The sequence below is a fragment of the Sebastes umbrosus genome, chromosome 2 (assembly GCF_015220745.1).
Source record: "Sebastes umbrosus isolate fSebUmb1 chromosome 2, fSebUmb1.pri, whole genome shotgun sequence".
Lineage (NCBI taxonomy): Eukaryota > Metazoa > Chordata > Actinopteri > Perciformes > Sebastidae > Sebastes > Sebastes umbrosus.
In genome coordinates, this window is record NC_051270.1 from 23587149 (window position 1) to 23610662 (window position 23514).

The 23514-nt window shown below is 40.1% G+C and overlaps 1 protein-coding gene across 1 annotated transcript; it reads left to right on the forward strand.

The window, feature by feature from the left end:
* The first annotated feature begins 1756 nt into the window (after window positions 1-1756).
* cmtm4 (CKLF-like MARVEL transmembrane domain containing 4) lies at window positions 1757-22823 on the forward strand. The gene is made up of 4 exons (XM_037757016.1): window positions 1757-2918; window positions 12764-12940; window positions 20097-20195; window positions 20746-22823. Exons 1-4 carry the CDS (start codon window positions 2733-2735, stop codon window positions 20902-20904), a joined length of 621 nt encoding a protein of 206 aa, XP_037612944.1. The 5' UTR covers window positions 1757-2732; the 3' UTR covers window positions 20905-22823.
* The last annotated feature ends 691 nt before the right edge of the window (window positions 22824-23514 follow it).

Here is a 23514-nt window from a genome sequence, read left to right on the forward strand (position 1 = left end):
TACGAAACATATGAAAGTGACATAGGGCGGTCAATCAATTAAAATATTTAATCGTGATAAATCACGGTTGTCCATGATTAATCGCACATTTTCTATCTGTTCAAATTGTACCTTAAAGGGAGATTTGTCAAGTATTTAATACTCTTATCAACATGGGAGTGGACAAATATGCTTTCTTTATGCAAATGTTTGTATATATTATTGGAAATCAATTACCAACACAAACAATGACAAATATCCAGAAACCCTCACAGGTACTGCATTTAGCATAGAAAATATGCTCAAATCGTAACATGGCAAACTGCAGCCCAACAGTCAACAAGAGCTGTCAGTGTGCTAACTTGACTATGACTTGCCCCAAACTGTATGTCAGATGATTTCAGAGAATGTAGCAGGTTCAGTTTTAGAGCTAGATTGAAGTTACAGATATCATATGACACTAGAAAACCTAAGGACGCTCCACATTTGGACTAAATTTAAAAACAAAACAGAAAAATACAAATAATCACATGCAGTTTGGGGCAAAAATCATGCAATTTTTTGCATGCAGTATACATTTTTGCCTATTCTAAAAATGGTTTGAATATTTCTGCATACTGGGGTCCCTAAAAAATCTTGAAATTACATAAATTGGATATAACTGTAAAACTGAGACTCTTGTGGATCCAATTAGCCCAACTGTATTCATGTGTGATGATGTTAGTCCCGTTGTCATTGTAGTGAGACCATTTTTTATAATTTGACCTCAATGTGTAAAAAGAGCTGTGGTGACCTCTAGGATAATCACAGCGTCATGAAACAATAAGATTGACAATAAGGGGGTTTCTGAGCAGTTTCCAGAACAGAAATGCTCGCCATCCAATCACCGAAAAATGCAATTCTTGCAGAAATCTCCAAATATCAAAAGTTTTTTTAAACCAAATCACAGCATGGCTTTTTATGGCGTTATATAGTTGAGGGATTATTGATAATTGTTATCAAATATCGAGTGGTAAAAATGGTTCAATTAATTCATGTTTATTTCTGATTTATGACTAGAACAACTTGACACACAGTGCTGAGCTGCATCTCCAATTCATCTTTTAAGTTCCCAGCTTTCAGATGATGTACTCAATTTATGTGACATCTACTGTTGACCTGCTATCTCCCCCTAAAGACCCCCTGTACCCCCCTTATAAAAGACAAAAACAGGTCTATTGTGTGTCTCAGAGGGAACTGAAACTGAACTGAAAATACCGAAATGACTGCACCACTTCATTAATGGATAACAGCTGTTTGGATGCAACATTCAAGTATCCAATAGACTCATGCAGCATCTCTGACCCTCTGCGATCACCTAGGCAACCTTTTAATACCACTAACTACCATAGGAGGGCGCTAAGGTAAAGCAGGGAAGCAGGTTTATTTCATTCCTAGAAAGATTAGGCCTATCCCTAAATTATGAAAGTTTATTTGACCTGACATCTGAATACATGCATCAATCAATTTGGAGAAAAACAGCTGTAGCAAAGCACTGAAGTTCATTTTTTTTTCTCTTATATTTTTGATATTTAAGGTTTTGTTTTAGAGTGATAATAAAAGCTTTAAAGATAATACAGCAAAAACCATACACTTCCACGCAACACACACACACACACACACTTGTCTTTTTTTATATATATATTTAATGTGTTATTGTTATTATATATATCTTGTCCTAATTGTTTATCACTATTATGTAGTCATATTATTTCTTTATATTAATCTTGTCTCTAGGTGGAGGCTTCAGATAAGCCCAGTGGGGTTTTTGTGCCTCTTCCTGCACTTTATATTATTAATTTATTTTTTTGTAATGTTGTATAGTCTTAAATTGTGGAAAATAAATAAAAATATATTAAAAAAAAGGATAATTATAGTGATAATGCTACCCTGGAAGATAGGCTGTAATCCTCTGGAGAATATAATTCATCGAGCCTGGCTGCAGAGGCGATGAGAAAGGAAGACAGTCTGGGAAGAGATCAGTAAAGAAGCAGCAGCAGAGCTCGGTCCTATACTGTCCTGCCGGCGTCGGTTCCGGCTGGATCCGTTTTGCAGGCTGTTTGGGAATACTTAAAACGGGCGCAGAGCCGACACAAGAATGTGCAGTTTTCCAGAGGGGCGGAGACAAGCTGGCCTCGCATCCACAGGCAGCAGCCTCACCATACACACCAGCAGCACCAAGTTTACAATAGAGGAAACAATCCGGCTCTCTCTCTCTCTCTCTGGGCTCTTCTTCTGGGCCATAATGGAGGGATGTTTTTCAGCCGCAGAGACGCGCGTCACGCAGCCTGCTAGGCATTATTCTCCGGTGCTGCTGCTGAACTAACCAGAAACGTCCATGTTGAAGTGACACTGGGATCCGAACAAGTGACTAACATTAGTCACAGAAGTGCGGCTATTTGATAGAGAACGCAACATTGCAACATTGTAAGCAGGAGGAAACAGATGGTTCCAGCGTTCCATCAAACGTTCCATTAAACGGATCGTTCTGATTGCGTAATTGCGCGTAATGTTAAAGAGCGTCCTCCAGTTGCGATGAAAAGTGTCCAGTCTGGTTTGTTTTCTCCAGCCACTTCTTCTTCCTCCATCCTGCATGGAACAAAGTGTGCTTTCTGAAACATAACCTGCATCTCGTGAGGTTGGATCCAGGCTGGTTTCGTCAGCGTGGGATTTTATATATATATGTCGTACAGCTTCTCCCGACGATCATCATCATGAGGACCACCGAGGACGCAGAGGGCTTTGACGGCGAGGCCTCCAACACCTCCATGATCTCCGGAGCCAGCAGCCCCTATCAGCCCACCACCGAGCCAGTCCACTCCAGGAACGTTTTGGGGGGGATCCGGTGCGACCTGGAGTACATCAAGTCGTACTTTGGGATTTTAAAGGTGGTCGAAGTGGTAAGTTGTGAGCACATTACTTTAATGTTCATAGATTGGAGGCTATACAGCTTCATTAAAGTGAGTAAAGCTAACTATGACGCACCATTGGTGGATAACACTGAGCAGCCACTAACATATGGACAACAGGGAGAGTACTATTGTTCTTTAAAGCAATAGTTTAACATGTTTAAACTGTATTCTGAGCATTACTGTTTACTTCTGAAGTGGTAAGCTAAATCCTATAATGTTAATTCAAATAGATGTGGCTTTACAGATCCTGGTTTACCCTGCACTACATGCCAAATAGTGGCCAGTCAGGTTTCATGCAAACAGTATGCCCATACCACCACATGACACGTGAAGGTACAGGGGTGAGTTTGCTAAAGACCCCAAATTGTTATCAATTTAGAAATGCTTTGCAAATCTGGCCACACATGTGAATAACTGTATATTTTCAGTAGGCTCTTATTTTGAAGGGATGCACATTGGCTCCAACAAAATGGCTCAGTATTTCAAAGCATAAGCAGCCACTAACATATGGACAACAGGGAAAGTAGGTTACTATTGTTCTTTAAAGCAATAGTTTAACATGTTTAAACTGTATTCTGAGCATTATTACCTTTACTGTTTACTTCTGAAGTGGTTGGCTAAACCCTATAATGTCAATTCAAATAGATGTGGCTCTACAGATCCGGATTTACCCTGCACTACATCCCTAATATAGTGGCCAGTCAGGTTTCATGCAAAACAGTATGCCTACCACCACATGACACGTGAAGGTACAGGGGGTGAGGTTGCTATAAGTTCCCCAATTGTAAATTTAGAAATGCTTTGCACACCTGGCCACACATGTGAATAACAGTATATTTTCAGTAGCCTCTTATTTTGAAGGATGCATATTTGGCTCCAACAAAATGGCTCAGTGTTTCAGTGGTTGCATATTGGTGTTATCCCCCAAAAGTGCCTTTATATAGATGTTATTGTTATATGTTCTGTCTCTTGTGATAAGCTATATCTGTAGGGATTTGGTTTGCATGTTTGTATAAAATTACCTTTCAGATGTGTGACTGCTCCCTGCTATTCCACTGCTGCTCTCAAAATCCTTAAAGGGGAACTATGCCCATTTTCGAAATTCATACATTGGAAACAAAAATGTACAAATATAATGTACATATACAAACATTTTTAGTAAACATGAACAGTTCCCTCCCAAATCCTAAAACTCAAATTTGTGATGTCATAGGGTATAAAGTGTGGAGCTGCTCCATGGACAATGAATTGGGAGAGATGTTCTAGATGATACTGAGAGCACATATCTGTGGGTCCACAAAATCAGTCCCCCAGTTTGAGACTCTGGTTTCTGGCTTTGAGAGAGAGAGTAGGTCATTTTCACAAACATTGATTGAACTTTCCTAGGCCATGGAAATAATATAGTAGGATTCTTCATTTGGATGGTGTTCCCCCTTAATTCAAAAACAATCATTATCACCATCTCTTTGTCAGGATGTTGTGGTTACTGGAAAAAAAAAAAAACACATTTGCACTGTTAATGTGTGAACTGAGACAGAGGCACCGACAAAGCAAAATGAGGGCTCCCAAAGCTCTGAGAATTCACCAGAGGAGGAAATATCTATCGAGCCAGAGCCATATTTCTCTTCTTCTGGTGCCAAAAAACTCAGACACAGGCCTGCCCTGCACACATGATGTAGTGTGTCCACACAACAGGAAAAACCATGGAGTTGAGGAAGCTAGCAATTACCTCTAACAATGTTTGTGGATAGCACACGCAAGCTAGAAGCCCAAACAGTTGGAAGATAATACTGCTGAGTTCTGGCTCCTCTGCTTCACTTTTAAAACATTTTGTTTAACTCTAGAAAGAGTTTGAAAAAGCTTGTGGGTGTCTGAGTATCCCACTGTTTTTTACAGAAGAGCACAGTCAGCCTGTGCTGTTGCATACACCTGTGATGTTTACCTCTGTACGTGGGAAGTTAGGAGAGGAAGCCATCTGTCATCAGCGTAGGAGAAGTTTGGAGCAAGCAGTAACTAAGAGAAAGATTCATATTCACGGTCTTCATCTGTTTCACAGCAAATGATACCATATTGTCTTTGACTTGTCTGCTCAATAGCAGCACAAATATAAGTTTTATTTCAGTATTTCTTTAGCTGCAGAGGCCCCCCACAGATACACAAAAGTAAGAAAATAAAACACATGAATATATATTATTACACGTGTGTAATCATGCTGGTGCCTGGCTTTATGGTTCTAATGTGATTGCCCATGAGTGCACATGATGGTTTAAATATCTGAATAGTAGGGATTCCTCTCATCACCATCGTGATTTGGGCCCACAAGTAGGGTTGGCTATCATTTAAACTTTTGGATACTTATGCTGATACAATACCTTAATTTGAGTACTGATACAATATTTTTTTGATACAAATATTTTTCAACAAACCCTTTTAACAAAATAAGCCAAAGATGTTAAATGTTGTCTAAACACAAGCAGCCATACAAAAACTTTGCCAACATAAAATACAATCTAAAATTGGTAACATTATGATTTAATTGAGGTACTATCAACCTCAAATACAACATATTTGATGCCCGTTTCTGATAGTTTGTGTCAATAACCACCTCCGCAAGTGAACCTTTGTTTCACAACATTTACCACCAATGTCCAAAAGTAAATACTTGCACACAATATTGCAAAGGCACTACTACAAATAGAATGCAAATGCTTCAAAAAAAAGCACAAGATAGAAATGCAATACAGTTTTGCTTTGTAAAACAATGATGAACAAAATAAGTGCACACCCATCTCTCTGTGCCTGGAAGTTCCTACATTTGTTCAGGTATATAATACAGTGAAATCTATAGTACAGCTATGGTAAATACACGTGTATAAGCATTTATCTTAGTTCCTTCTGCTTGCACTTTCTATCTACTTGAATGGTTTGTTCAGCGCTGATACTGACTTTCCAGTTGGAGCTAGTCGTATCTCCTTCACCGACAAGGACGGGACCATTGAAAGTCATCCAAGTTTACCTCAGAGGAGGCCTACAAGGCTCGCTGCCAAACGTTAATAGCTTCACTGGCTTGCATTTTTTACGGTTTCGTCCTCTAATCGTTTAGCTCCGTGCCAGCTGAGTCAGTGAACTGATTGATGACAATGCAAAGCTGACTGCATGTGATGTACTGTACAAGTACCTGATGGAGGACAGTTTCTGCTTAACCTGGAAACACTGCGAAGGAGGTTTAGTGCCTGTTACTCATATCGCTGTGTTAACGGAAAGTTGCTCTGTGGCTGAAAGGGTAGTAGTCCTGTGTTGTTAAAAGATCATCTTTTGTAAGTTAAACAGAGTAATGATTAGCATCAATGCAAAATGGACTGGTACAGTACAGTACATGCTGCATTGTAACTAGGGCTGTCAAAGTTAATGCGGTAACGCAAATTTGTTTTAACACCACTAATTTCTTTAACCTATTAACGCAACTTGTGATTTTTTGGTTGTAGCGGGCTTTGGTTTTAAAGCTAGAGTGAAGTTACTGGTATCTTATGAAACTAGAAAAACCTAAGAAATCCATTGGTACCAACCATGTCATACTAGCTTGTCGGTAAGGAGGTTAAATAACTCTCCAAACTTAGGTTAAATTTTGGTGAGGAAAAACTGGCATGACCATTTTCCCTTGACATCTGACCTCAAGATATGTGAATGAAAATGGGTTCTATGGGTACCCACCAGTCTCCCCTTTACAGACAGGCCCACTTTATGATAATCACATGCAGTTTGGGGCAACTCATAGGTAAGTCAGCACACTGACACACTGACAGCTGTTGTTGCCTGTTGGGCTTCAGTTTGTCATGTTATGATTTGAGCACATTTTTTATGCTAAATGCAGTACCTGTGAGGATTTATGGACAATTTTTGTCATCGTTTTGTGTTGTTAATTGATTCCTAATAATACATATATACATACATTTACATAAAGCAAGCATATTTGCCCACTCTCATGTTGATAAGAGTATTAAATACAAATCTCCCTTTTAAGGCACATTTTGAGCAGATAAAAAAATGTGTGATAATTTGCAATTAAACACGATTAACTATGAACAATCATGCGAGTAATCAGGATTAAATATTTTAATCAATTGACAGCCCTAATTGTAACACACGCTTCTTAAAAGATCCAAGCACCCTTTTGCACTCATGGGGGAATAAGTCGTTCTGCTGTATGAAATACAGATTGAATGTAAAGCGGTTGTGATGATGTCAGTTTTGCCAGTCATCACTCAAAAGTTAGTGGGCCCTAAATGCCTCACACAGCTCCTCTGGCAACCATACTTCCTTATGACTTTGCCAAGGAAAAGTGTATTATATTACCTTATATCCAGGCCTTGTTTGCACTAAGGAAGACATTTGTGGCATTTGCACTGACCCATGCTCACTGAGAAATTCTCCGTTTCCCTCTGCGCAGACCAAGGTGCTAATAGAGCGGTGCAGTTTTTCCACACCAGAACATTAAAATGCATTTTGCACAGGCTTTTATAGAGCCAGTCAACTTGTCATTCCTTGGATGAATGGATACGCAGGCTGCTGCTGACCCCGTACTGATCAGAAACAACCCCCAGTAGGATGTAACCTGAGCGAGGTGTGTCCATCCTGACAGCAGGCTTGTCTTTGTCTCTCTGCTGTGACTGGGTCAACAAAGACCAACTGATATTCAGCTCATGACATGCTCCTCTACACACTGACAGGAATCTGATACCTCGTAGGACCTGACAGTACACCAATCAAACCCTCTTTGTTTCCCAACAGGCCTTCGTGATGAATAGCAGTTCACTCATGATGTGAACCCACATTTCCCTTTTTAAAGTCCTATTCTAACAAGTGGTAATTAAATATTATGCTACAGTGTTTTTTTTTTTTCAGTCTGTGGATGTTGTGTAATGAAGTTACCAGATGCTCCCAAATGTCAGCGAGCACTTCCTGCTCTGAGAGAGATGCCATAAGCTCCCTTCTCTCTCTGGTTGAAACATTACTTATTCGGAGTTTGTAGGGAGGCATAAAGACAACAAGAACGTTGTGCATGCGTGTAGGGAGACGTGCATGCTGTTGCCTACACACAGCAACACACTTACCTAATCCTCTGGGGTGAAATATAACCTGCATTCAGGCTACATTTTCCGTCACATACACGACTGTGGGCTGCTGCTGAAGCATATTCAACAATTTTTTTTGTGCACTAGGTCCCATAGCACTTGGCGTGCAGCATATAATGTTGCTTAGTCTTCGCAGCGAGGCCTCTTTTCTCCTCCATTAATTTTCTGCCCAGAACAGATGGTGTATAAGAAGGGGATCTGAGTTTAAGAGGCCTTTAAAGGAAACTAATAATGTGCATAATCCCAAAGATAAGGATTTGTGTGCATGTGGGAGAGAGAAGAGGAAGAGAGTATGCATGCATGCACATGAACAGGTTGTGCAAGGGTGACATAAAATCATTACTTATAAGATTATCCAGTAGTGCTCTGTGATCTCCGCCTCCTCCCCCGTGGCAGCCTGACACCTGCTACACAGGGAATCGGGGAAAGCAATATGCTTTCTTCAAGAGACATGACATCACCCCTCGGCCATTGCAGCCCTCCACTCCTGTTTGGGTGTAACCGTTTTGGTTGTGTTTCAGTCGCAGACGGACTGCTATCCAACTACATGCTCTAATGAGGCTCGAGCAGCTGCACAAAAAGAAACGTTTGTCTTAATGGTGGTCGGCCCAGTGGATTTACTTTCTCTCGTCTTTGCTTTTTAGTGCGTCACTGGTAATGTGACAGCTGGACATGTTGTGTACATGCATTACTATCTGTAGATCTTTAGGTGTTTCCCGTGAGGTGATGTCTCAACCAGAGATTTGTAAGATTGGACAAAGAGTCTCAAACAGGAGAGTTCTCCACTGACAGTTCCCCAGCGCCAGTTGTCACACAACACTTTACTTGTCAGAAACAATAGACTCTGCTCATTAAACTGGATTAACAGGGTTGGCTATTGAGCTGTTGAGAGCTAGGGGAGGGAAGGGGAAGAGAGGAGGGGCCTTTTGTTAATGACACTGTTTGGGTTTGTTCTCAAATGCATTTGGTCAGCAGTGTCAAGCAATGAGATGCAACTAGCTGTGGTGGATTCAAGATCGGAAGAAAAATCTATTATTGGGTTACGCGTCTCCACTTCCTCCCACTGTACAGAAGTGGAGCCAAAATATCCCAGATACGAGAGCTGCCATCTTGAGATTTTTACGTCATTTGGAGCCAAAGTCTGCGCAGTAGTGATCGGGCGGTGGAGCCGCGGTATCAAGGTCACCTGCCCGAACCAATCGCGAGCTGAGCATGGTCGCATCTTGACAGCGAGAGACACTCACAGCTGTCAATCATGACGTCTCACCCCCTTTTTATAGCATCAAATAACTAATTAAAACCAAACAAAACACTTGAACGTACATCAGCGTGATATGAACAACCTAAAATGACAGAAACCATCTTTGGGCAAAAAATATTTGATGTGCACTTTGATTTTTTAGTTTGGCCCATGTGCCATCTGCTAACATGGAGGGGGTGGGATTTATGACATACTGCAGCCAGCCACCAGGGGGCGATCAAGATGTTTTGGCTTCACTTTTGGGGAGCTGTCATATCGTCCATCTTTACATACAGTCTCGGTAGCAAACAAACACAGTGTTAAGATTGAAAAAAGGCTTTAACTTTGAAGCTTGATGGACACTCTTGAGTCAGATTAGCACCTTAATAAACAAGTTTCAAACTTTTAGATACAACCACTTCTGAGTGTTTTAGAGACTTTTCTGCAAAAGATATGTGACAAATGTGTTATCTCCAGAAACAGCTTTGTTGCATAATTGGTGAAATTAGTTACTTGCAAAAACGTTGTTCCAAAGACAACTCAAGTCCCAAATAGGCACACCAAAAACAGGACAAATCAGTCAATCAGTTTTTCACTATTCAAAAAGGAACATTGTGATTTATGACCAGTCTCTATAGGTACATCTTTTGCAAATCATTTCCCTTCTTACATCTTCTATAAAATGGGACCTATTTTGCACACAAACACTAGGTGACAGCTCCTATTCCATCTCCATATCAATAGCAGCTCAGAATACAGCTTTGCATGGAGACTAGAAAGGCCAATGATACGTGTGTCTGTTTGTTTATGCTTGTTAGACTGTATCCATCTATTATTGTCAAGTCATTTGTTATGGTGGCAAAACATTTGTAAGGATTTAAAGGTTCTTTTGAGATGGGGCATATGTTGGAGCCATCAGAGCCTCCATGTGGGTACGTAGTACAACACGTAGTGTTATGTCATGATTTATATAATGGGCCAAATACAGGGATTTATGGAATAATGTGTTCTATTGATTTAAATCCATGGCCTTGATGCTTCTCAGTTATCAGATTCCCCCTCCTCTTCTGTGTTATCCAACCATTTTGCTTATATTATTTTCAGTTGCTCTTCCCTGTTGCCATGTCAGTTCCCAGATAGCAGCCCTGTGACCATCTCTGTAATGTTCTTCCTTCTCTCACTGCCCACCAAAAGTATTCAGATAATCTGACCACATCTCTGAAATCATGCCTGCGTTAATTCCCTTGACTTTGTTGCCCCGGTGACACAGCGGGAGCTGATTTCAAAGAGGTTGGCGTCCTGGTTTGACGATGATTTGCTTGCCGTAAGCTTGATTGTAAATAGTGCTCATCAAAGCTTGAGGCTGCCTGGAATAATAACTTTGCATTATATAAACCTGCCCTCACTGCAGCCAGGGGTTCTTATTTATACAAACTAATATGTGAAAATGTAAATGAGCCCAAATTCCTCTTTGAGAGTACAACAAAACTTACCACGAGCCACCCATCGTGCAACCCACATGCTTCTCTGCCCATGACTTTATGAACTTTATTGAAAAATATCAATATGATCAGAGACCAGATCATAACCCTGCAACCTTGTATCAAGTCACCAAAGCAATGGAGCAGTGAGACATTCAGTGTTGCTGATGGAGAAGAAGCAGCACTTCAGTCATCTGTTCATGGAAAAAATGACTATGCAGTTTATTGGAAACTTAACACTGTCTTCTACTGTTGTCAAAGTGTTTTCTGCACTCTTAAGCGTTATAAATGAGTTGGTGAGCTTAACAGATTCTGTAACAAATATCTGATATGTTTTTCCCTCTGTCTTTAGAGAAAGAATGTGTCAACACAATATTTTGCTCAACCTCTCAATCTTTCCCTCTCTACATACCATTTGTTGTTTTCATGTCTGTTGCGGCAGTGTCTAAATCAGCCGTGACACTTTAGATTTACTTTGCATGAAATTACACTAACAGAGATTTCATGCAACTTCTAGGTACCTTTTGCAAATGAAGGAGAAAGAAAATGAAACGAAAACCACATTCTTTAAAGGAACAGTGTGTGTCATAACTATGTCACCTGATACTAAGAATCGTTGTGTTTTCGTTAGCTTAGAATGAGCCCTTCATATCTACATAAGGAGCAGGTCCTCTTCACAGAGTCCGCCATGTTGCTCCGCCATGTTTCTACAGTAGTCCAGAATGGACAAACCAAACACTGGCTCTAGAGGGAGACTTTTTGTATTTTTACATTACCTGAAGCCCCCCGTAGTTTTCCAGCACGCTTGTGAAACTGCAGTAATTTAAGCCACAGAAAGCAAAACCGTGCTACCGCCAGCAGCCATCTGACTTCCGGATGGCCTCTGAGCGAGGCGAACAGCGTTACCACAGTTTTGCACTCTACGACTCACATTACAGCATTCTTGGAAGGGGAGGAGTGAGTGGAGGGGTACTTGGTTGGTTGTAATCTGCAACCACACCACTAGTTGCCGCCAAATCCTACACACTGTCCCTTTAACACCAATGTAAAGATTCATCTGCTAATGCTCATTTGTAATCAAACACTGTTGTGATGCAGTATCTCATTCCTACTGTACCTTAAGTGCATAGAGGAGAGATAAACACAGATAAGACACAAGGCGTGCCTTAGTTGATATGAAACTGCTCTTCCAGTACAGTACATACTGCGTCTGAACAATGAGTAAAAAGCTTAGTAAATATGGCCCTAAGTGGTTTTGTCATTTGGAACAAAACGTTGCCGTGGACTTTTTTTTCTCACAGTTTAATCTCCAATCATCCCTCAACTGAAACCCATCATTATACAATATACTGTATCAAAACTTAATACAAAATGTCAAACCTGCCCCGCTCTGGTAGACCAAGCAGATCTGGTCTAAACTGGTTTGAATTCAGCTGCTCCAGGTCGGTAATATGTCACAGTGGCATTCTTCTGGTTCTGTTATGTCTTTGAGCCAATCGGTAATCTGCGTGTGGTTTTGTCGGGGTCTAGATGGCAAGAGGAACACCTAAATAGCAGAATTCTTCCCATTCTGTGGTTTGTTGATGGATGTTGGCTGGAGGGAGCCATCTTCATAGGCTGCCAGGAGTGGGACTCTAGAGATGGGCTCATGGCCTCTGGTCTATTCATAGGACAATCACTTCATCATCTGGAAAGCTTGGAATTTCAGCACTAACACACACTCACATAAAGTTACAGAAATGGCTTGACCTACAGTACCCCTTTATGCCGTAGAGCAGTATAACCAGGAGGCATTTATTTTGTGATTTTTATTATGCATTGAAGAAAATATGACACTAAAGATTTGCATGACCAATTCCAGTCATACAAATCCAACGTGTGGTGTAATTGTGTAAGGGTCATTTAGAGGTTGAGACATTTAAAATACACAATATATACAGTATACTCAACATGCCCTTCTACTGTTCTTCTTCACTTCAGGTCCTAGCACTTATTGGATTCATCTGCATAGAGACAATCATGATGTGTTCTCCCTGTGGAGGGGTCTACTTCTTCGAGTTTGTCAGCTGCAGTGGCTTCGTGGTGACGGGAGTCCTCCTCCTCATCTTCAGCCTCAACCTGCACACCAAGGTGCCCCACGTCAACTGGAGCCTCACGGTCGGTACAGACAGACAGACAGAATGTGTCGTATTTGACTCAGCTTAGAACAAAAGGTTCATCACACAGGTTGTGACAAAATTGGCAGCCGGTAACAGCGTCCCCCTTTTTGCCACCGTGTTTTTTTATACAATCACTGAGGCTACCAAAGTGGAAAATGTTTGAATCTGACACATGAGACAGGCTCCACTTCAACTTTGAGATTGCAAGGCTGTGAAGTTTTAGCTTGGATTGGGCAGGTTTATTGTGATCAAATTTAGTTTAGACTGAGTATAACAGCAAACCATCAGCCTCTACATACATATGTAATACTGGACATGGATCATTTAAACTTAAGTATATAAATGATATTCTTGATTATCCACATATATTATGACATTCATCAACTGTCCGACAAAGGGCTCTTATTTGCCCCTCCAGTCTTTAAAATTATCCCTCCTGCTTGCCCCACCCTGGATGGCACATGGGCAAGACAAACCCATAACAACAAAACTGACAAATAGAGAAGTAAAATATATTCATATATAGCAGTATATCATTTTTTTAAGTTCAAGGTTTAATAGACAGAAATGTTTAAACCCTGTTTACGCTTCTCACTTTTGCTTTTATTTCTCCCCTTGGTGGTACATTTCATGCCATAATTGTCATAAATGTCATGGTCGTATTGAACTATGAACCTAGTATTGTGTATCAGACTTAATCTTTTTCTGAATGCAGTTCCCCTCTGCTATGAAGGCTGCTTGAAGTATATACCCTTGTATTTATTATCAGGCTTAGCACGAGCTCATTATAGCAGCGAAACTGTGAAACTTTATAGTAGAGTATGGAGCTGGTTGGAACTAGGGCATTCAGTTTCAGCGTCACTACCAGGATATGCATTGTCAGCTGTAAGCAAATGAGCTGGTGGGTGTTCTCCAGCAGATACTGGTTAGCTTTCAGTATTTGCCTACATACACACGTTGGTGTGTTCTGAGCTGCTGCCAAGTATCCTCTACAGAGACGAGTGGAAAAAAAAAAAAAACAGAGGCCACACAGTGTACATATCGTAGTAAAGCAGTGGATGTTAAGCCAGATGTCCAAATCCAACCATAGATATCAGATTGCTTTATGGCATCCTTGGTACAGTATTCCACCTCATACACGAAGAGAGGGAGTGCCTTTGGCTTCTACTTTTGGCAGATCGACACCAAATGAAAGCGTTTTACAGTCTCCGAGTGGCAGTCCATATAATCTAAAATCCTACTGTTCTGTTCCTTTTCTCCTGAGGTTCACTGGCATTTCTCATGTCGGCTCTGACTAGTTAATTATTTTTCCTCTCAGGTGATTAATAGCCTAGAAATGTGTAATTAACATGTATTGTTTGTGTGCACAGGAGTGTGCAGAAGTGAGTTTGGTTGTCGGTTGCCATTAGACACAGAGGAGGTTGTTCTTCAAAGAAGTTCGACTGGTGGGCTGCGGTCTGGCTCATTGTTATTACTGGAAACATGCTGTTATGCATGAAGATATTGAGTCTTTCATTTTTTTTTAATGTATTTAGAGGACAACACGTTCTGTGTTTACAACACAAAAAACGTCTGCTGTTCAGTAAACTGTAGCAAAGAAATGCTTACAGTTTGACTTCACAGTCTGTGCCCTGACTCCACACTGTAGTTAATAAGCACACGATGCTCAGTTCCACTCCACAGTTGTAGGCTGTACCCCATGCTGTTTATGTCTATCAAGTTCAAAGCTGCTCCATTCCCATTAGGCCCCTGGGAATTTCACCATTAGTAAGCATTTCAGAGTGTTAACCAACTGTTAACCCTTCCGCTGCCTTCCCCTGTTTCCAGACTCTAAAGCACGGACTGACGCTGCCATTCCTCCTCTGTGGAGCGAGTTGTTTTATAATGCGGTCGAGAATCTCAGGAGGAGGGTTTTGATCGTACAATTATGTGCTATGTGATCCCATCTGCTCCAATTCACCCTCTATGATGACTTTGGCAGCACGGAGGGGGAAACACAGCTGACCGCCTCTCCCTCCCCGTCAACAGGGAAATGAATGCAGTCCTGGGATCTTATCGTAAAGCCACTTGGTGACTTTTTGTTATTAAGTTGAACTTCAGGGTTTAGTTCGCGTGAATGAGCTTGCTTTGCACAACCGGCTAGAGAGACAGATACAGGCAGACCTCTCAGTGCATTGTTTTCCTAATTCTCACAGCCAAATAGCTGTTGGCCATGCTGAGGGACTGTGGGACAGAAGTGGGGCGACACACAGAACATTCAGGGCCTAAAGGGGGAGGGCCATGCAGGGAGAGACGGGTACTAGTGTTGTTATTCTCTTTTTGAAAGGAGAGCAACGGTTTGAATACTCTGCCAGTGTGCCCAATATCTTCTGGTTGTTTTGTTCTGAGGACAGACAGTATCTCATCACAGTTAATGCGTGAATGAATTGGGTATGAATGAATGACCTGGCTGTCACAGCCTTACACACTAGGAGCAAAGCTGCTGTCTGTTTACACTTGAATTGTAATTCCTATTCATTTTGAAGATTTTTTTACCAAGTTGCTTGTGCACAATTTATTATTTTAATAATAGATAACAATTCAGTACATTTATATCTATGAATTTATTTGATACATTTTGTTTTACAAAGTTTGGAAAGCGATGTTTAAGCCAAGCCTGATGTCGCCTTACACATAAATGAATGATCCCAGTCACTTCCACGCAGTAAGGCATACAGCTTATTAATTAAACACTGGTATCAAATTACTCGGTATCGGCTGATACCCAAAGCCCAGGTAACGCTATCGGTATTGGGACTGAAAAATTGGCTGAAGTTGTTAGATGTCATCAAGATTGCTTTATTTTCTGTTTTAAATGATTCTACTTCCATATATACTTTTCATATGTATAAGTGTAGTTGCCAATAAAAGATATAAGAAGCACAATATTTTAACCATGTGCTTATACTAGGGCTGTCACGATGTCAGATCTTCACTACACGATTATTGTTTTCTAAAAGAATTCACGGTAAGGATATTATAGAGATAGCTATAGAACATTTTGAAAACAAAGGAATAATATCAACGTCATGTTTAACTTTGTTTATTGTTTATTTTGTTGCTTTTTTGGAAAACTAATTACACTCAAAATACGAGTGTAGGGAGACGGAGAGAGAGTCTGTAACCATAGGTGTATTTATAACATAACTTAAGCTGGGGCTTGGTTATTTACACGATATTATGATATATGCATTATATTAACTTATTACATGGCTTTGTTGAATACTCTACTCTGATTGGTCAATCGAGGCGTCCTACGGTCTGTTATTTCTTTATAGCAGACCATTGCTATGTATAACAGACCGTTGCTATGGGCGCAGCTCTGATGTTGGACTCTGACGGACCATTTTTGTGCCAAATTATTGATATCTTAAGTAAGTAAACGTGTAATAAGAGGGATAACGTACAGCTAGCGGGTCATTATTGTGAAATAAACCACTTCACGTTGGGTTGCCGCATCGCCCTGTCTGTGTTTATTTCACACCAATGACCGGCTCACTGCACATTATCCCTTACATATCAATATTTCATATTTAAATATCACGGTTATCGTCAATACCGGTATATCGCGACTTGTTATACTGAAGACAGAATCTGACGGTTATGAGCCAAGATAAGAAGTTATTTTGGGTGCCTTATGGGATTTGTTCATTATTCAAATGATGTATTCATTTACATCCTTACTACACACACATACCGGTGGTGTCAAAGCATCCATTTAGGACCACTGTGTACTGGATAAGATTGCGAGCAAAGGATTAAGATTCCTGTTTGGTTTCAACATAATTTACCCCGTGAACTTCCAGTATGTTGTCTATACGTACAGTATGTATGCATGTGTATGTTAATCCATCCTTGTTTCTCTGTTTGATCCCGTGTTATTCTGCCGGTAATGATCTACATCTCTCTGCTGAATCCGCACACACACAGCTGAGGTTTTGTGGTTATTATTAGCCGTAGTCATTAATCTATCATCAGTTCAGACCAGAGGCCACTTTGCTCATGTTGTATTTACTTTACCTACAAGCGGAATCCAATAAAAGCTTTCTTGGTTTTGACAGCTGAAGTTTGCCACCCAAGCAGACAAAAGACATGAAATACTTCCCCACTATCTTTATTTGTCTTTCAGGAAGAATCAGGCGTAGATGTGAAAGCCGGAGAGACGTTGTATTTTCGCATGAAGCTTTCTGGCTCTGTGGGCTTCGACTGTCAAGAGAATAGATTTCATAATTAGTGTTCTGCTGCGTCGTAGGGTGTCCATAGTTGCAGTCCACTGAGTATTTCTAGCTTTCATCCTGAGAGTACAACAGAAATATAGAACCGCATTCAGTAACATGGAACAATTTGTGCTTATAATATATGATTAACCCCTGAATAATTCAGTGAATAAGCACCCCCTTTTTTTGCACAAACTCGATATACAAACGGCAAATAAAATTGTTACTGATTTTTAATGACAGTCCTGATCCTGGTCTCTAGAGAACTCTTTGGAGTTTATTATCAAAAAGACTACACTTTTATTAAAGATCCATGTTTACAAAGGTACACACATGGTCATTTTTTTTTTTTGGTCTATTTTTTTAATTTAAATTATTGATATATTTTTACTGTTGCTTTGTGCATGCACTCTTGTTACAAAATAAGCAACTGTTGTCACAGATTTTGTTTTGGATGGTTTACAAAGATAAAGTTATGGGGCTTTGTGCTTTTAGACAATGTATACACAGTTGGTCAAAGTTAACTAAGGATTCAACTGGATGCCATCCAAGATTATGTAACTGATTGTTATAAGGATGATGAATGTCTCCTCATTAGTACAGTGGCCAGTATGTTCGTCTGTCAGGATGACTGGGGTTCGATTCTCCGACAGGGAGCAACATTTCTTTTTGGTGGCGGCAGTAGCTCAGGCCGTCGGGACTTGGCTTGGGAAAAACATAAAACTAGGGCTGTCAAGCAGTTCAAATATTTAATTGCAGTTAATCGTATGGTGCTCCATAGTTAATCGCGATTAATCGCAAATTGATCTAATTATTTATCTGTTCAGAACGTACCTTTGAGAGTAGTGAGATTTGTCAAGTATTTAATAAATATGCTGCTTTATGCTAATGTGCGTATATATGTATTATGGGAAATCAATTACCAACAAAACAATGACAAATATTGTCCAGAAACCCTCACAGGTACTGCATTTAGCATTAAAAATATGCTCAAATCATAACATGACAAACTCGAGCCCAACAGGCAACAACAGCTGTCAGTGTGTCAGTGTGCTGACTTGACTATGACTTGCCCCAAACTGCATGTGATTATCATAAAGTGGGCATGTATGTAAAGGGGAGACTCGTGGGTACCCATAGAACCCATTTTCATTCACATATCTTGAGGTCAGAGGTCAAGGGACCCCTTTCAAAATGGCCATGACAGTTTTTCCTCTCCAAAACATAGCGTAAGATTGGAGCGTTATTTAGCCTCCTTCGCGGCAAGCTAGTATGACATGGTTGGCACCAATGGATTCCTTAGTTTTTTTAGTTTCATATGATGCCAGTGTCTTCACTCTAGCTTCAAAACACAGCCTGCTACAACCAAAAAATCGCAAGTTCCGTTAATGCATCAAAGAAATTAGTGGCATTAAAAAAAAAATTGCTTGACGCATTATTATTGCGTTAACTTTGACAGCCCTACTTAAAACTCAACTAATATTATATTATATATTTTTAATTCGTTAAAGCATACTAGTTTGATTCAAAGCTCTGAATCTCAGCAGATACAGTAGATAGAAGACAAAGGTGTAAAACAAAGGTACAAGCCAATAATAAGCCAGAGAGCCAGTGGTTTGGTCCAGTCTGTGCTTGTGTTATTTAAGGTTTTACAGAGTGCCGCCTGGTTAAAACGTGGAATTTGGGAAATGAGTGAAACAGAGAGGCCGAGGGTCAACTGCAGGGACTGAACTGTCGTGAGAATGTTGAGAGAAAATGGGATCTGAAAGCTGTAGGAAAGCTTTTCTGCACATGAGAACGGGACACTGGGATGTGAATAGGCAGTATTTCCTGTTTAACCAGTTGAGCGAGAATAACGTGTGTGCCTTAGTGTAATGTTTGCAGTGTGTGTGTATCTGAGTGTGTGTTGAGTGTGTGTGTGGTGGGTGGGGTTATGATTTTGTTTGCAGGATTATAACACTGGTGTGCACTGACTGTGCCATAATAGGTTGTGGTTCCATATTAATGCGTTACTGATTAAACCGGAGGATCAGAGTTTTTCTGCCCGGCTGAGTTGTCCGCTTCGTCTCTTGCATGTGTCTGTGTGTGTGCACAGTTTCAGTGTTTGTGTGATTGCCATTGTATGAGCGCTCTGTGTCATATGAGAGACCTCGTCTGCCGTGATCACTATCACGAGGGCCGTGCCCCAGTCATGCTTCATTATTAACCCTTCCCTGAATGTCTGTACTGCTGGAAACAGTAGAGTGAAACATCAAAGGGAAGTATCTCTCTCATTCTCCTTCTCATGTGTAAAAAAGTGGGGGGTGGAGAGAGTTATGTGTGTTTTTATGTGTAATATGAGGTGCTAGGTGGCTTTTAAGTAAGTGCTGTTGGCTTCTTTGCCCTCCTGCAGTTTTAAAGTTAGTGAAGCACCAGTATGCAGTCTGGCTGGTAAGAAGAGCGTGAGCAAACTCTTTGTTTGTTCAACATGGTGCAACATCATCCAGGATGTCATTTTTTATGACATACTAAACTTTGACCTTTTAATGACTTTTTTATATCATACTATACTATGACCCTTTGACATTTCTCGACATACTAATACTATGTCTTTTGTATGACATGTTTTGACATACTATTATGACTTTTTTTCATGACATTTATCGGCATACTCTGCTATGACTTTTTGACTTTTTTTGGCATACTAAACTATGACTTTTTTATGGCATTCTATTTTTTTATGAGATACTATACAATTACTTTTTTTTGATATACTGACTGTTTTATTACTTCCTTACTATACTATGACTTCTTTGACTTACTATACTGTAACTTTTTTAATGGAATGCTAAAAAAGATAGTACTGATGAACATCTGGAGTCTAATGTTATCTTGCATGTTTTTTGTGTCTTCCTGTAGGACCTGGTTAACACGGCTGCCAGCACCTTCTTCTTCTTCCTGTCATCTCTTGTGTTGGCATGCATCAACCACAACACTGGAGCTGAAATAGCAGCAGTGGTGAGTAGTGAGAACCATCCTCTTTTTGCCTAGATATACAGATACAAAACATGGCAGACATCTGTACAAACCTTCTCTTATCAGTCATCAAGATCCCTATCAAGGCATATCATTAAGAATCCATACAAATAGGCTGATGCATTTCAAGGATGACACCCTAAGAGCTCAACAAAGGTCTTATTTAGGTACCTGACTTTTTAATATTTTTATGTGTGGGTGAGCAGAGGAGACGGAGGAACTGTTCTTGGTTCTGTTTTGTTCCAACCAGATAATTAAATGATCTGACTGCTGCTGCTTCCTGGTAGCTGTAGTTGCTATCTGATCTGTGTCACATGCTATCTGATTAGTGAGCAGAAAGCTGACAAAATAAACCTGAACGCATGAATGCACGAATATTATTAGTCTGTACAGATTTTCATTTCAAGTTTGCATTGATGCATTTACAAGGACACATTTCAGGACCTGTGTGGTCATGCAAACGTTTAGTCGTTTGGTTCCCATTCAAATTCAGATATTGTTCTTCAACTTCCTGTTCCTCCTTTTTATACAGATTTTTGGCTTCCTGGTGACAGGTGTGTACGGAATAAACACCTTCCTGGCAGTACGGAGGTGGCGCCTTGGTTGTCAAGGACCGGCTCAGAACAGCGAGTACACTCGAGCACGCACGGCATCTCGTGGAGAAATGGAGGCAAGACCTGAGCTTGCATGAGTGCTGGCAGACAATCAGACAGACTAAAGGAAAGCCACACTACCGGCAGCTGACTGAGATGGACTCTGCCCTCAGAACAGTGTTTCATTCAGTCTTGGGTGGAAGGGCCATCTCAAGTTCACCACATGCTTTTGACTTCTCATCACAACCACCAGCCACTGAATACATCTTTTTCATAGCCACTGATGAGCTCTGTGACTTTGTTTAACCGGCATCCTGGCTTCAGTGACACATGAAGACTGTAAAGTGAAGAGCTCCAGTCAGAATTGAAGGTATTCTCTGCAAAACTTTTCATCTACGTATCTTTTCAAGTCAGTATGAAGGATGAGTCCCACAAAGAGCCCAAAAAATAAAGACTGACTTCACTCCAACTGTGCACTAACTCCTGCTCTGGCATAGGTGTTGACTTTTTAGAAAGTTTTGCTGTTTCACTGTGAATGAGGTCGAGTTGAAGAAGGTCAGCTTTTGTACAGTTTGCTTATTTCACGCCGCTGTCTGTGAAGTCTGTGGTAATAAATGTGACCCTGGATCCAGGAAACCACTGGACCAGCAACAAAAAGTAACCTGCAGCACAACAGAAGCACCATGACTTTACCGTTCTTTCTTAGATACTGACATCAGCCTTTGGTTTCTACCTGTGAGCAAGGCTGACATTAGATATTTTAATCTGAAGATTACACATGCTGACATGTTTGTTTCTCCTTCGTCTTGACTAACTTTACAAATGCCTTTCACATGTGACCTTTAGCCACTATTAATCTGTCCTGCCAGCAGTTATACAGTAACAGGGTCATGCTTAACTACAATAAAGACGGGCAGAGCAGCAAAAGTTCAACATTTCAGTGGGTTTGACTCAATTATGAGACCAAAATAAAAAAATTCATTCCATCTATTTTATCCAAGGTTGTGTGCAAGCTATCCCAAAAATGTTCACACTTGCATTCCTAAAATTTTAATTTCAAGGCCTTTGTTAGGTCAACACTGTGAGCAGGAGTAGGTTGTATCCGACGATGATAAGGTTATTGGTATCTTGTTACTTTTGCACATAATCCAAAAGATTCATTTTGAAATCAGTAGGTGACCTGGTCAAGATTTACGCCCTTAGCCTACAGACTGTTTCTCAGGTATTGACACTCCTTCCATCTTTGAATCTTTAAAAAAACATTTGAAATTAAATCACAGGGTGCCTCGAACTGAACGCTGTATTTCCCAAAGCCTTCCTTATTATTAGACATGATAGGACTATCATGGAGTATGGAAATTAACTGATACTTTGAGTTAAGTGAAAATTTATTTAAAAAGGAAGAGTCAAGTGAAGGTGGAGATGGCGGGATGGAAATTCAAGACTTTTAGCATTATTGTCACAGCTTTCACTCTGTGTTTGATTTAATTAAAATGTCTGCATATGTATTTACAGTATATTATCACACTTCATGTATTATGAAATCTCTATCATTCCACATTGCAGCTGTTACAGTATAAAGCTCATACATATAGAGCGCAAAATGTTTTTGTGTTGGGCCAGTCTACTTGACAGACAGGAGGCTCAATCCTCCAAAAAATCACACCGTATTTGCTTTTTAAATATGAAGGAAGAAATGTCAACTTAATTTTTGGTGTCTTGCAGTGCTCTAATGCATTGAATTTACACAACAGTTACACGTGTGCTTTCTTTGTTGTTTGAGACCTCTATGTCGGCTTAGGTGAGTTTGTGCAGGGTCTAAATCGACTCTATTGCTCCATCTTCTGGTCGTCATCTAAATTGTATTCCGTTTGACTACAGAGGACTGTTAAAGTACAGCCAGATAACTACAGCAGTGTGTGTTTAAGAGAAGGACCAGAAATATGTTTGACTGTGGGTTAAAATGAAAAATAAATACTGTATGGCTTCTTTAACAGCCTCAGAAGTTTCCACATTATACACTTTGCTTGATTAATCAGGCTTTTCTCATGTTTTTAGTAACTTATATTATGTACAACTGCTATTTCTCCTGGTTTGGTGACCGAAGTACTTTTATGAATAGACAATCATATTTGTTATTCTGTCTTTCTCTTACATTGATGGATTTGTTTCGGAGTGATGTAAAAATAGTCATTCAAATATTCAACACAATCATGCAACTGCATTATGCTATTTGATCATATAAATTTAAAATCATATCTATCAAAAATGATCAAGCTGCAGTGCTCTATATACAATGCTACAATATGTTATAAACTATTTCTATTTATAGGGAAGAGAAGAATTGCTTTCCACTAGTTTCCAGATCATGCTTGAACAGTGAACATGATCAGTCTGACCGTTTGGATGAAATTAGAGATGAGATGCTCTTCTGTTTCCGTTTACTTCCGTGTGCTTTGATTACAACAGCGTCTGTCTTGTACAGCATGGTGCCGTACTTAGCTGTATTTTTGTATTCAAAAACATTTACAAAAGGCTTCACATCAATTTATAGTGACGATTTAAATAAAGTAATTTGGACATTATTGAAAAGCTCACTTTTTTTATTCAAACACTTTTTGCACAAAAGGGCAAAACAGTGAAAAACAAAGTTTATATTTCACCAACAATAGTTTCAGCAAGTGGCTTCATTTATAAAATGGGTGCTG

Bases quoted from the DNA above. Each gene is read 5' to 3' on its own strand.
- cmtm4 (XM_037757016.1), top strand. From the start codon at position 2,733: ATGAGGACCACCGAGGACGCAGAGGGCTTTGACGGCGAGGCCTCCAAC. The intron at 12,941-20,096 runs GTCGGTACAGAC...GTCTTCCTGTAG, and splicing joins ACGTCAACTGGAGCCTCACG to GACCTGGTTAACACGGCTGC. The intron at 20,196-20,745 runs GTGAGTAGTGAG...CTTTTTATACAG, and splicing joins GAGCTGAAATAGCAGCAGTG to ATTTTTGGCTTCCTGGTGAC.